This window comes from Thermobia domestica, chromosome 14 (genome assembly GCF_964235325.1).
Source record: "Thermobia domestica chromosome 14, izTheDome1.hap1.1, whole genome shotgun sequence".
NCBI lineage: Eukaryota > Metazoa > Arthropoda > Insecta > Zygentoma > Lepismatidae > Thermobia > Thermobia domestica.
The window spans coordinates 70019474-70035110 of record NC_137467.1 but is presented as its reverse complement, the minus strand read 5'-3'; the positions used below and the strand labels follow the sequence as shown (position 1 = coordinate 70035110).

The 15637-nt window shown below is 36.1% G+C and overlaps 1 protein-coding gene across 1 annotated transcript in view; it reads right to left on the bottom strand.

Moving 5' to 3' along the window:
• The window catches only part of LOC145669861 (uncharacterized), a 206370-nt gene that overhangs the window by 55289 nt on the left and 135444 nt on the right, over nucleotides 1-15637 (bottom strand). Inside the window, exon 2 of the mRNA XM_081738207.1 lies at nucleotides 13621-13810. Coding sequence (XP_081594333.1) covers nucleotides 13621-13810 — 190 coding nt within the window. The remainder of the gene's footprint in view (nucleotides 1-13620; nucleotides 13811-15637) is intronic.

Sequence of the window (15637 nt, the reverse complement as noted above, 5' to 3'; positions counted from 1 at the left end):
TAACGCGTTACTAGGAAACGTTACTTAAAAAGTAACGACTTATAAGTAACGCGTTACTTGCGTTACGTTACTTCCCAAGACTAGTCTCAAGCTTACTTGCCTAGGGAAGGAACCAGGAAACCCACACATCAGATAGTTCAGTAGGTGGGGTCTCAGTTTCGATCCCCTGTGGGAGAGCCTTTGAAATATTAAATGTTCTCGATTTATCTGTGTTCGTGTCCCTGTCGTTCAAGGTTACTGGAAATAACTGTACACACCTATTCACAAAACCTGGAAACTCGTTCATATACTAAGTCCGAAAAAGTGAGCCTAGATCCGTCACAATTCCCGCAGATCTATACACAGGGAATTGCATGTTCCACCGTTCTCTATATAGACACTTGCTACAAACCGTACTGTTATCCGAGCGATGTGAAAATGTAAAACCAAAATCAAACTACTTATTTTTGAGATTAATATTGATTGCACACCTCATGCACAGTTCCAATGTGCAAAATCAACCATTATCTTAAGTAGAAATTGCTGAAAACGACAAAAAATGGATATTTAAACCTCCAAGTAGGAATCTGTGCTGGAGCGATTCTATTATCAATATTATAACACAATCTGTTAAGTTGCGTCTGTGGTCAAGCGGGTTTAGTACAGCTACTGGCATTTCTGAAACGAAGGGCGACGGTTCGAGCCTCCGTTCGGAAAGTTAAAGTTTTTCTTTCTTTTTTCTAGATATATCAGAACTTTTTTATAAATATAAATTTCTACCGTGAAGTGATTGCTAACACATTACCCGACAAACTGTCACTTTCAAATCCCTGTCCCATTTACTAGCCCGCCATGTCCATAATTCATATACGAAAACGCTCAAAATGAGAAATGTGAACACAGTTGAATACCTAAAACCGCACGTCCAAAATGAAAATTATCCATATATATATTTCGGGGTGCTTTGCTAACTTCATTCTTGGAAATGTGAACATTCTACAAGATATTTCATTCACTTAACAATATTTTATTTGAATAGACGTAAAATTTCGGTGGGGGGATCAAGCCCGGAAGTCCCCTAAAACACACACACACACACACACACACACACACGCACACACACACACACACACACACACATATATATATATATATATATATATATATATATATATATATATATATATATATATATATGCTTGTATTTTTTGCATTAAAAAACTTAGGGTACCTCATACTCTGAATTCTTATAAAGCAATTTGAACAATTATTTAGAAAATATCTACTGCTTAAAACCGGATTAAATCGCAATGCCAGTAATCTGTAATATCTTATATTTTTATTTATTTACATTGAATGTGTACTTGTTCTATACTGTATAGCATGAATAGTAGCTGCTACATAAGAAACAATTATCTATAATTGAATTTAAGTAGGGAATGAAGTGTATAATAATGGTTGTATCTGAAACAGATGTTGCGTAGTGGTGTAGCTGGTTACCCCGCGAGCTTTGGAATACTGGGTTCTTCAAACTGTCCATCATTAGGGATGCGCAGAGTCAAGTCGAAAGAGAACTTTCCTGACAAAATTTGACTCGAGACACAGCTCTCCCAACAGAAAAATATACATTTTTTGAGTCGAGACATCACTTTTACAGCATATTGTCGAGATGAGACGGCCTCAAATCTTGTCTCTTGCGCATCCCTATCCATCCTACCTAGATAAAATCAATTTTGAATACGAATATTCAATTTCTTTTAACGATAATTGTAATCTACAATACAGATTGAAGTAAGATATTGGCTTGAACTGCTTTATTACCCACTTAACCTTCGTATACTGCAATTATATCTAAGTTTGGCATAAATATTTATTATTAGAATGTAAACACTTTACAATATATATTAACACACAATGAGGGAGAACTCAATGCTTGTAGTAATTAACAAATTGGTTGCATGTTTATTTAAAATTAACTCTCTTGATAGGATAGAAAAAGGATATGATGTGTAAATGAAAAATTAAAGAAACCAATGGTTAACAGCAGTAGTCACTACTTACAGTATTTCGTTGGCTGAATGCAGAAGTAACCCTGACCAACTGTATACATGACTTGTAACTAATGTGCAATTATTGGCGGGTGGCTAAAAACCCCTGTCTGTAATAACCAGAGGTCCTGGCTTGAGTCACTGGCGGGCATAAATAGCCCTAAAAAGAGTCAGGACCGATGAGCTGAGATTCATTGATTTTACGTCGGATGTGTAATGAAAGACACAAAGCAAGAAATGTGTTGGACAAATAGATATGGATATTTAAGTGTTGATCATAGGAATTAACGGCTATCTCTAATGTCTTGTGGAGATAGCAAGAAACATGCTGTAATAAACGCTAATTACAGTACATGGATAAGATGGATTTATTTTGAATTCGCTTAGCTGCAAATTGTTACAAGCGGTTTACTTTTTATTATTAATTCCTATAATACAATGCTGATACGAAATTGGAATACGGAAGTAGGATTTTCTGTATCCTTCGTTGTGTTCATTACCTCTAGGGAAACATGTTCAATGTCGGAACGAAGCCTTCTCCCTCCACAAGAGGCGAGCGAAAAGACGAAATACGTTGTTTCCTGAGTACATAAGCGTTGGTTCGCCGCCCGGCGCGAGTCGTGGAAGTGAGAAAGACTTCAAGAAAGTTACAGGGAGGACTTCGAAAGTGTTTTTACGTCAGTAGTCACACAGGGAGTTGAATAATGTAAACTAACACAAGTTCGCGGGCGATTACTGGACAGACAATAAGTCAGTTAAAATATAACCAAGTTTTACAGTTTAGAGACGACGAAATATGCGCTAAAAACGCATACCTTCCTCCACGCCCAGGAAGAAAATTCTTGGCTAATTACTGGCCAAGGTATGGAGTTTTCAAATTTAGGCGTTTCTGTGAAAAAACTTTGGGCGTCAGATGGTTGACTAGGAGAGCCTGCTTTTTTCCGATTCCGACTCCGACATTTTCCGATGATGTTATAATAAACGATATATTCACTCTGGCTGAAATCTAGCTAATCTGGGCGAAATGTAAAATTCTCTGTACACTCGAATATTGTGGTCTAGAATTAGTCTAACGTAGTTCGTAAGTGTTGAGGCCACGACCTGGAAAAAAATAGGAAGCTAACTAAATTGCACTTTCCAACATCAATTAAGCATAACATATAGTTTTAGTTGAGTTTATCGAAACCAGAAGTCTAACGATAATTTTACCATTTCTTTATACTTTTCATGAATTATAGGATGTAGTCTTGGAACGAGGTGAGACTTAAGTGATCTCTTTCGGAACTTTTAAACTATAGCTATTTGCATCTACAATAATATTATTCAAGAAGTATTTAAATTTTCCAGTTTTTTCGGTCAATTTTGGGATTTATTTTAATGTTTTCCCTTACCTGGAACTTAGATTTTACACCAGCTCCCAATATCTTCCTATGGTAATTAACTTGAATTGTTATATGCGGAACACAATTCACAGTAATTATAAATGAAATTGGATACTTGGAAGTTATTGCTTCAAAATGAGTCGTAAATTCACCCCAGTTTAAAATATCATTAGTTGCAAATCAATATTTTCCCCCTAAAATTGCAAGATCTGAGTTGGTTACTTTAACAATATATGTTATATATAGTAGCCACCGAAATTGTGTATCCACCTATGTATTGTTATATTGTGAAGGTGTGTGTATTCATGCACATAATGATACATTTTATTTCGGACTTTGGGACATTTTATTTTAAAATGCTATGCAGTAGCACTCATCATCGTTTATTTAAAGTTGAATCACTTTTTTGTAAGTTCATTTACTTTTCTTACAAGGAAATTTTCTTGATGTTTGTTAATTCCTTCAACACATGTAATTTCTTAATCAATAAAAATGACAGATTCTTTCCCTGTCAGCATTCCTATCATCACCTCACCTTTGGTTAATCTATGACCACGCACTTTTCATCGAGACTGAAGAAATAGTCAACGACCCAGGTATCAACCCGGAAGGGACATCGAGCAAAACCATTAGTGACTTTTGGGAAGAGGTAGTCCGAATCGTATGAGAGACGAGTCAACATGTAGGAGCACGAGCTACAATTCCGAGTTTACCAGAAGTACCGTGCTCTAGCCTAGAGAGCACTTTGTCTTAGCTAACTTTGCCTTTGGCTTAGGTAATATCAATTTCGTACCAAAATTACCTATTTAATAATCAATTGTGAACGGTAAAAATGTGTTACATGAACGATTATCAAGTTCATATAACTTGTTCTGAACGTGATCAATAGATGAAAAACTGGACTTTACCTATGAATTCTGTATGCACATTCATGTCCTTATTTAAGTACAAAGAATGATATCTCATCTTAGTATTAAGAGCAAACAACAATTTATTGTTTATCTGAGCACAAGCAATATTTCATAAATATTGGGACGTTAGATGGAGAGCTCGAAACAGCAAACAGTATGGAATTTGTAATAAAAAGTCAAGGCTATCTCACCTAGATAGGTTTTGAGTTAGGAAAATCCTCCGATATGGGTTTGATACCTCTGTGCTAGAAGTCTGTTATAGCGATCTTTCTTCACTTACTCTTCCATTCCCTCTCAGCTGACGGGCTTGAATGAAACTCGTATCTAGCTTAATTCATGAATGCTATCATTAGATCCCTAAGTTCTTAACTCGAATCTTAGTAACTGGTACTTCATGTGAGGAAAGAATCTCAATTAGCTTTTTAGGGACGGTTGGTGTCAGACGTGTGCCACACTTGGAATCATTACATGTATACCACTTCAGTCTCAGACAATTTTGCCTTAGATCGCATAGGGTATACATTGAAGAAAAGTGACGAGAAACCTTTAGTAATAAAGTGAGTTTATCATAATAACAAGAAAAGGGACCCGATGATAGAGAAAAGGCTACAAAAGTTACAGAGAAATGTCTATAATACAAATTAGGATCACAAACTTCAGAATATAGGAGAAATTCATAATATGTGGAATGTGAAAACACTGAATTAACCGTGTTGTTTGACTAGCTGTAACGCAAGTTTTCAATTTCCAATATCTAAATAGTAGGAATCAATTTCAACAATACCAAGGATAATAAGGAAATTTGTTAGGAAAGAATACAGAAGTAATAAGATCGAGCGGGTCCTAATCTCAAGACCGGTACGGTAGAATGGCTAAGTTCAAGGTCTTTAAATGATGTTAAAAAGTCCTTTGCTAGATCACTAACCTCCTACATGTTCTAAGTCTTATCCTGCCACAGCGTTTAATTTAGAAAATTACCATCTCTGGATCTTTGATGCTGCAAAGAGTACAATTGGCTGGTGAACTTAGAAAATTACCCTCAATGTATCTTTGTTGCTGCACATGGTGCAATTGGTAAAATTGTGAGGGTCTATTGGAACCATTTTAAGCAAAGCAGACCTGCATCTGAACCTGCTGATTTCTCACACATGCATATTTCTCCTAAACGTTAAGCAACACAATTTATAGACACTGGGTTCCTCTTTACTGTGGCGGACAGAAGGGAGTGGGAGAGAGCATTCGTTCTCTGTTTTTTCTTCTTTTTATCTTTCCACTTCTCCCATATTGCTATCGCATCACCCGGATGACATTCGCTGACTTCCGCCGAGATATATCTCCGGCTGGTACGTAGCTTGTTCCCGCAACCACGTGATGAAAGCTATTTTAGTTGAAGTTAGAGTAGTACCTTCTATATTATTATTACAACTATGGTTTTCTTTAAGTTTCCGTTGCTTCGTAGCACATAATAGAACTGCCAACGGCCCGAGACACAACTTGGTCGATATAAATTGGATTAATAAAATCACAATCCGGTAGCACTATATGATGTCTTATCCAATCTTTTGTTTCCTCCTATTCAGCTAATGTACAGGATCTTCATCTTAAGAAGAAGAAAGCCTGGCTCCCAGGCTATCAAACAACGTACGTAAGAATGTAATTATTAAACATTATTTTACTTTCTTCATTTTGTTGTACAAGCAATGATCGGAAAACATTACAAAGTGCAACACGTTATAAACGTAACACTAACAAGTTTTGTGTTATTCACTGTAACTTAACAAAACATTATATGTAGATTAATAACGTATTGGTATTCTTGCAAGATTTAGAACAACGAATTCTGACCATGCATATGTACGAAGAGGATATTTATAAAGACTCATCAGGTAGATTGGTCAAGAAAGAAAAAGTAAGTTTAGCGATATCTGAGGTCAAAAGCACCTGCTGACATTCATAGTCAGATCGTAGAATGTACGTGGAAGGTTTAGCTTCAAGGTAGCACGTGGCGACTTCACGTCTTCCTATAAAGAAGGACAGGCGAGTATTGTTAAAGAAAACCGTATGAATGTGGTAGACCGAATACCTTAACTATTCACGTAAACTTCGTTCGTTTGAGTGAGTATATTCGTGTGGACAGAGAAAGAACATCATGGTAAATATCAGCTGTGCTGGGATTACAGTATAGTATAGCACATAAAATTGTAGTTAATGACCTCAAGTATAGGAAAATATGCGCGAAAACAGTACCTTAACACTATCCGACGACCATAATGGCAGTATTGTTGAATATCGTGCATAGTTAGTCAGTGAAAGAAAGTATTTTGTTTATCTGATTTTAACTCGTGATGAGATAATGTTGCATATTGTCATTCTATCAAGGAAGCATAAATCCATCGAATGGAATCACGTATTTTCTTAATGGGAGAAGAAATTCAAAATGCTTGTTTTGTCCAGGAAAAATTGTACACTACATTCTGAGACGAATCATGTGTCTTACTGAACGATTATTTGGAGCAAGGGGAAACCACGAATGCTGAAAACAACTGCAGAAGACTTCTAAAGCTAGGGGATAAAATCAAACAAAGATGTACTGATCTCCTCCGCCGTGCTGTGTTTCTTCTGGATGATAATTGGAGTCTCACAATAAACTATTAAATTTATTCAGCATTTACACTGCTGACCACACTGGAAGAGTCAGTATTGCCTAACAAACGTGTCACTTAATGAAGATTTTTAGCCATACACTTTCATCAGTTCAGCGTGGATTGTTGCAGTATTCCTCTCAAATACAGAAAACGAATTACCTGCCATCAAGTTTTCCGCCTATGTCCGGTATTTTAAAGAAAGTGGATACTCTTACAAATGTTCATTTGGTTACCAGTTTTGCCGTTATATGTGAGAAACGTCCTCCAACTTTTCAGGAGAACCTTGAGTCTCGAGCTGTTACTTCTGATACTACTTTCCCCAATTTACCCAATGTAAATGAACCTAATAGACAGATCGATGTTTCCATTAGTTCTACAAGTGCACCTACGACCAGTTACCCCGTTAGTCTCCCAGACGACTATTGCTTTCACTACATTGCAGAGTGACTCATCAAGTTCTACTCCCATAGCAGCAATTCCTTCGGATTTTCCACAACAGAATCTTACTGGTCCAGCATATTCAGAATCGGAGATGGATACGTTACCTGTAACCGCAGTAAGTATTCCACCGTTAGCAATTACTGATTACTCCTACAAGGAAGTGAGTGTTTCTTTCGATATGACTTCGATATGGGATATGAAACAGATCTCCATCACAGTGAAACAAGTGCTTAGGCAAATGATAGTGGTGCGTCCCAAACAAGTTATCGTATCATCCAATTTTAAATAGGAATATGTTCGAGTGTTTACACCCGTCTTTGTTCTTTTATGTGCAGCGTGTCATTTCCTTGTGTAGTGTTTCTTTGGCGTCTTTTTATCTTTCCGTAGCCATTAACTATGTTTGCAAAGCGTATAGCCACTTTTAAAATCAATACTAAACGGTATTTCTAGTTTTACCAAGCAAAAAGCACTAGCCGATTACATCAATGAATCACTCTGGATATAATTTTTTTTCAAAAATACAATACAGACATTTCCTTCTTTCTCTGTAATCACTTGTGGGAAGTCAATCCTTCCGAAACTGGTTCTGGAACAGCTACTTAATATCGCAAAGACATCTCACTAACCGACTTCACAAAATTTCCGTCAGGTTAAATTCTTACAGCCAATTCTGAACATATACAGTTTTGAAACATATTCGCCGTCCGGGAATAACAATCGTTCTTAGCACAACTCCTATCTCACCGAGGTTAAAACTTAGTTACACTCTGGTGGTGGAGATTTGCAGTGTTAGGCTCAATACATACAAGTTTTGGTTACAACCATTCTAAAGCATTGCGCAAATTGGTTCAAGATTTTAATTTACTTGACGTTTGGCGTCATTTTAAGGGTGATGCCCCAGGGCACACGCTCTTTAGGATCCAGTCGCTTGGTCGAATCTATGTCAGTCCCATTTTAATAGATTATATGAGCTCTATAGAAATTCTCCATGTGTGCATTTCTGACCACTGTGCTGTAGTTTGCACCTATTGATTTGCCCCTCCATAAGTATTTAAAATCTGTCTTTGTTTGGTCACTTAATAACAGCATTTTATGTGACGAAGTTCTACAGTTATTTAGTGCCAATAGGTGGAACTATTTAATGCACTTTAAATTTCAAAAGAGAAGTTTATTTTCCTGGTGGTTATCTTACACTAAACTGTCTTTTCGGTCTATCTGTAAGCAGCACAGACAAATTAGGTCCTCTCTTCCCAACGAACAATATAATTATTACTCTAGTTTATAGTGTGTCTACTACAAAGAATTCGCGTAAGGAGCTGACGTACTACCTAATAGTAAGGAAATTAAAGCAGTTGTACTTATTTTGTATCGTAGAAAAAGTCACTTTCCTTTTCACGAGAGGCATGGCAACAATGCTTCAACATAAACTTCCTTCTTTACATACTGTTATCCGTGAAAGATCTAAAGGTAAACAAAATTTTATTTCCAAGTTCATCTTTCCTAGCGGTGAGGTTCACGAGGATGATCCTGTCTTTAAGCTCTGTACGATGTATACTAGCACCTCTATTCTTCAGATCCAGTCTACTCTTCAGTCTCTTACTTGGAACATGACACTGTTATTTCATACCGGAAGCCCGTAACATCTTCAATACCCCCTTTACAGAATGAGAAATCAACCAAGCTAGTTTAGCGGGAAAGTTAAATAAATCTCCGGGACCCGATGGTCTTACGCTCGAATTTTACTGCCAATTTCTCAACATTCTTACACCTCTCCGTACAGAAAAGAATAAAGAACTCTTACTTCCCCCCACGTGGAACTATATATTTACTGCTGTTATTATGGTACTTGTACCTAAACATGCAGGCGCGCATGATTTTGATAATTTTGAACCAATTACCCTCCTTAATTTTGACCAGAAAATTTTGTCCAGTTGCCTTGCATCTCTTTTAGAACCATTTTAAAATCAGATCTTTCACAATAATCAGTACCGATTAAACCATATCATACCTATGTTTTCAGCATTAAGTAATATACGAGAAGGTATAAAATGGTATCCGAAAACTAGTTCTCCGCATGTCCCTATACTAGCTCATGATTTCTATAAGGCATTTGACAGGTTGTCACATCATTATATGTTTTAGGTACTTGAAAAGTATGGTTTCTGAGACAGTTTTCTTAATTTGATTAAATTTCTGTAATTCAACGATATGCAAAATTAAAATTTCATGGAGCACTAATAAATCCTATCAATGTACGTCGAGGTATTTCACAAGATTGCCCCTGTTTTCCATTATGTGCAGCCTGGTTCTCGTTATTTTTCTTTCCACATGGGAACAATACATTCAAGGTATCCAGATTGGTGCAACAACCTTAAAATTAGAAGCATTTATTGACGATATACATTGTTTTATTAACAGTCCACAAGAACTGTCACGTGTTGAAACCCTCATATCGAATTATGTGTCAATTTCGGGTGCTGTTCTAGACAAACAAAAGTCAAGCCTGATGTGTATAAACGCAGCTGACCAACACGTGCATTTGTCTGCGATTCATTTTACTGATCGCATAAAAATCTTTGGCATCACTTGGTAATGTCGCATAGCAGACACTATAGAGTACAACTTTCAGACCAAAACATGTACTTTCGCTGCCCTTATCATTAAAGTAAAGCACGGCATGTATGTCTTACATCCGAGTTTACCTTTTAAATGTTTTTAAATTTAGTGACCTTATGTTCCTTACACAACTCTTTTATTTGACAAAAGTATCTCAGTATCATACGAAAACACACAGGGCAACTGCTGTGGCATGGTCACTGCCTAAGGACGAATGACGTGACTGTGTGCTTATCAAAATGTGACGATGGCCTTGGTCTTAAACACAGTGAACTTCAGAGCTACTGGCTATTGTTACATCGTGTGTAACAGACACTCTGAGTCCGTTCCCATCATGGCTTTGTGTGTACCACTACGTTATATTGACTTACAAGCTCCCTTCATATACAACCTTGGAGTTTCAATGTGCCATAGCTCAAGGACGTATTTATTGATATTAGCTCAGGGGTGCATCCACTCGCCCAGGGTTAGTAGTTCATCGGTGCGGGCGAATTTTTAAACAGTAAAGATTATTAAAAACCATTAGGATATCGGATGTGTGCTTTTTCCTTGTGCTAGTAACATTTTGTTGCTGATTTGCATCCCTGTATTAGCTACTCGCTTATTGCATGGTGTTACCTTGAAGATTATTCTGTAAAGCTGTTATATAATAGCTTCCACTCCACCAGAGCTTCCGTTCTGCGTGTTGTAGAACATTACCCAATGACAAACTGGAATAAAATCTGGGTGAACATTCATGCTCCGGTATTGTCCCCTGCCATGGTACAGTGTTGTTCATAATGTATATCCTACTAACGGGAGACTTTATGAATTGGGTATCAGTAATATTTCTTTGTGTGGTACTTGTTACGCTCTAGACACTCTCGAACACCGGCTCGAAAGTTGCGCAAAGAACATAGCGATATTGTTCCATTATGAAAAAACTATTGCTTCTATCTCCAGAACAACTCCTTCTAATATTAATTGTACGTCACTCATGTTGCTTCCTAATTATCAATTTTAAATCTGTACTAAACATAATGCAATTCTGTGGATAACGTCCCAAACTATGTATATTCTTTTACGTAATGAGTTTAATGGTATTGCCATTTTGTACGTCAGCCAACTGTTGTTACGCAAGCAAACTATACCACTTTTAAGCCGGAAATAAAAGTTTGCTAATTTTCTAGCAGCAATATACTAATGTGTATATTGTAATTTTTGTTTCTTTGTTTGTTTATTCTTTCTAATGTAATTGGCTGGTGAGAGTACAAATTTTGTTTGTTTATTCTTTCTGATGTAATTGGCTGAGAAGAGTATCTAACAGAACCCGTTTTTTTTGTTTAAACCTGTTTTTTGGTTTAAACCAGGTTTTTTTGGTTTAATAATTTGCTCTATGTATTTATATTACATATGAATAGAAATAAGTTTGTTTCGCCTTGTTGTTATTATGCAATGACAGGGTTATGCTGGAAGGGGTCTTATAAGCTTAAAGCGAGATCCAAACAGCTTACATCCGAGAGAAATTGTCTTCCATTTGGACTCGAAACCGGGACTAATTGGCCACAAATGAAATGAGTCTGCCGACTCACACACGAAGGACTCCTGATAAAAATACGTTGTACTGATCTTTACATACTTGTTAATATAATTGTCAAGAGTCATTTCAGGACAAACAGTAAATAGTTGCACAAGTGAAACCATTATACAGAATTACATATAAATCGGGAAACTCCCGCGTTAGCCATTGGGAAAATCCTGGTATTACTTTAAATGCAAAGCAAATCCTGTTATTGCTTGCATGTAGAATCTAAGGTCAACGTATCATAATCAGTACGCTAAAACTGAGGTATTAAATTCCAAATTTAGTATGTAGATATCATTCAATAAAATTAAAACGAAGTCCAATCCAAGCTAATGTTGGAAGGTACGTAGGCAGTCGATAAATTTTGCCAATGTTTATCAATACACTGCCAATATTTATAGTTCTTCATAAAGAACAAGTATTCAGGAAAGCAAAAACATACAATTTGGCTTCGTTTCATATGTTTAGGCTTAACATCTTTATGTAACAAGGAGGTTATAAAGAAGACTTTCGCTTTAAAGTGACATCCAAACCGCTACTTGGTTTGCACATGAAAGAAGGGTTATGGTTCGACAGACCAAGAATTGAACATGGGACACCTTGATTAAAAGGTGAAACGGAGATAAAACTAATGCTGATGGTTTGATATGTGGAAACGTCACCATGAAGTTCACACGACTTAAAGCAATTTTTCGTTTTTTCTTATTGGTTTAAACCAGTTAGCTTTTTGAAAAAAACAGCTGGTTTAAACCAAGGTTTAAACCAGCCAACCCTGATATTTAAAACCAAAAATGGATAAAGTCATGCTTTGATAGCTATAAGGTTCGTGGTTCAAAGCCCGTCTCGAAAGCTGGAGATTCTTTAAATTCTTAATTCACCAGATCTTTCTATCCGATCTCAATCATCTGAAGTTCTAAAAAGAAGTTCTTTATCGAAGAGTTCGAAACCTTTCCTTCCGTTTCACAAAGTCACAATTTTCGTCGTAATACGGAGGCTGTCCGATCATTTTTCTTCAATTCTACACTTATATATGTAAGTTGTCCTTTTCTGTCTCCGTATTTGAATCTCACTCTCTCTCTCTTAATGCTGTCCATGAACTCATATGGCCTGGGATTAAACTTTCGACTCTTGAACCAAATGCGAGTGGTCTAGCAATTTGCTATTTAACTATATAGGTTTGTTGTTAAATGCAGCATAATTTGAAATTTTGCTCCGGGGGCCGGAGGATTCAGACATTCACTTTTTCCATTAGTAAAAAATGAAATGAAATCTTTAAGTTTTATGTAACACTATTATGGCAGGTAGACTAAAGAAGACGCTGATGATGATCAATGAAGGTAATGATGGAATGAAGAAAGTGGGAAGAAACGGCAGAACTAACATTTACTCTTCGCCCACCACAAAATTTGCTTGGCACGAACTGGGATCGAACTTTTTTGTTCTACTTTGAGATTTTGCACCCTGATATATATATATATATATATATATATATTCTTTGTTATCTTGTCTGCAGAATGTACTTATTGTATTCTTGTATTTAATTTTCTGTAAAAAAAAATTTCTCTTAATTCAACTCGCTTTTTTATACAAAATGAGCACTGTTAGATTTTTATTTCAATTTGCGGGTTTAGAAGCTTAGATTTAGTTGAAAGGACCTGCTTTCGTTCATATAGAAGATTACATGTTACATTTATGGAGTGGTGTAATTCTATCAAGTAATATTTTTTTATTATTATTACTGTTTGTTATAATGCTCGTATACGTATGTCATTAATGTACAAATAATTTTAATGCGCCAATATTTCTAATATCGGAAGTGTCAATATTATTAGATTTAAAGAGTGGGAATTTAATGCACAGGTTGTTCTAGTAAATTGAATATAAAATCAGAGTTAACTAAATATTTTACTCTGTTAACTAAAATAATGATGATATACTTATTGACAGAACAGTACATAAGTTATTAGTATTGTTTAATGCTTCATCTCTACAGCAAAAAAGTTCTGAAGTGAAAAAAAGAAAACATATACATACCTTTTCGTTCTATAACATACCATTTATCCATGTATGTTGCCACTGAATAATAGAAAATTTTACTTCCGCCAGTAAGTTTAACTTCCATTTGGTTTAGTTCCTTTGTATACCATTTTACGAGCAAAGTATGGTTATCGTGAATTTCAATGTGTATAAAATTGTAATCAGCATTATTTCTAATACTCGGTACCTGAAATGAAATAAGAATATATATGAGGGATGCAAAATGCAACAAAATTTTACTAGCCCACATCCGACATTACTTACCTTCGGTATTTAATTCTGATATTAAAAACTCGCCCACAACAATGAGCCACTCGCCCCTAGAGTGAGGTTATTTGCATCCCTCATATATATATATATATATATATTAGGGTGGTCCATCGTAACATGGTAGAAAATTAATTTCATATTATCCCTTCTCTCATCCCCCCGTTTTGTTCCATATACAGTAATTTCTCTAAGTAAGAAAAAATTACACAATTCAATAATATTTACTGGCGCCCCAAGCAATTCAAAGTTTGATCTATTTTGTTCATCAACTGATTAGAATATCATGATTCCAGAAGTTAGAGAAAATAACGTATTACCCGTCAAAATTCGAACTTTACTTTTCTCTGTACACATGGGAGGACAAGAAAATGTATTTGATTCATCGCACATGAACAAAATTATGTCTATTTTTAGATGCTGATGGTCAGTAGCACGGGACTGTCTGGTGACACGGCACTGCTCTGTGAGGTGTGTGTTATCGAGCCGATCGAATTGTTGTTTGTTGTCGCGTTTGTGCGTGGTGATGTAACTGAAATGGCGTCATCGTGTTGAAGTGGTTTCCAGCTCCGATCACAGAATAATATATACTTGGTTGGCAAATTATCAAACGAAATTCTTAGAAGCAAACTACCTTCAAACAGATAAGTTATCTCTGTGTTATTGTACAATCTACGAAATGTTAACTTGAAATTAAGTGAAAATGCTAAGCTGGTTATTCAAAAAATTACTATGTTTTGGCGCAGAGCCCGTATTTTCATTCGTGATGAACAGCATTGCATTTCAAAATTAGAAAAGTTATACCAAATATAGTCAAACAATCAAAACCACCAAAAACGTGAATCACAGACACAGCAAGACCATGACACAAAGTTTGTAGATGCGCTTGGCGATCTACTTGATATTACGTATGTGGAAGCGTTATCTTTGATTCCACTTGAAGAAAACGGATTACTTTTACAATTGCAAAAACAGAAAGGAAGAACTGGATGCATGATGGGAACGAATAGAAAAGTGGCACAAAGGAGAAAAGTACAGCAGAGAGACTTCTGATGTTTGATGAATGCAGAACACCGGTTTGTACGGAATTGGGTCAAGATAATATATTTTTCATTCGTTTTGCTACATAAGCTACTTGCTATGAAAAGGCGTTTGTATTTTATTAACTTAAACACAGATACCACACATTCAACTTTGTGTACGTTATTAACAATTGGTTGGAGGACCAGAGAAAACAGTGCTGGACTTAGGGGGTCGCCCTGCTGAATGCCTCGTTGAGGAAAGATGATATTGTCTCGTACAGAAAGGTTGCTAGTTTCAGAATAGCACTGAAACACGTAAAGATAGAAATTTAGAAAAAAAATGATTTTTTACTGCAACTAGCATGAAATGTCGATTAATTTCATTGAATGCCTTTCGGAAATTGATTTTCAAAAACGCCTTCAATTGTGAGGGTAGAAAGAAGTAAAACAGTCTAGCAGCATGTACGGTAGCTTCAGCTCCAGAAGGTATACATACACCAACTTGGTGTGGGGACAACATATCTATTAATAATTCACGCATTCGGAAAGGAATGATTTTAGCAGCCAAACATCTCCAAACGTTTCCAACTGCTGCTGGGCATATTCCTCCACTTTTCTTTCTGAGCGCTATCAATGATGCGCCAAAGTAAACAGGTCTTTAAAAGATTGGTACATTCCAGATATTATTATGTGTAATAAATCACAAAGAGAATTCACTAGATAAT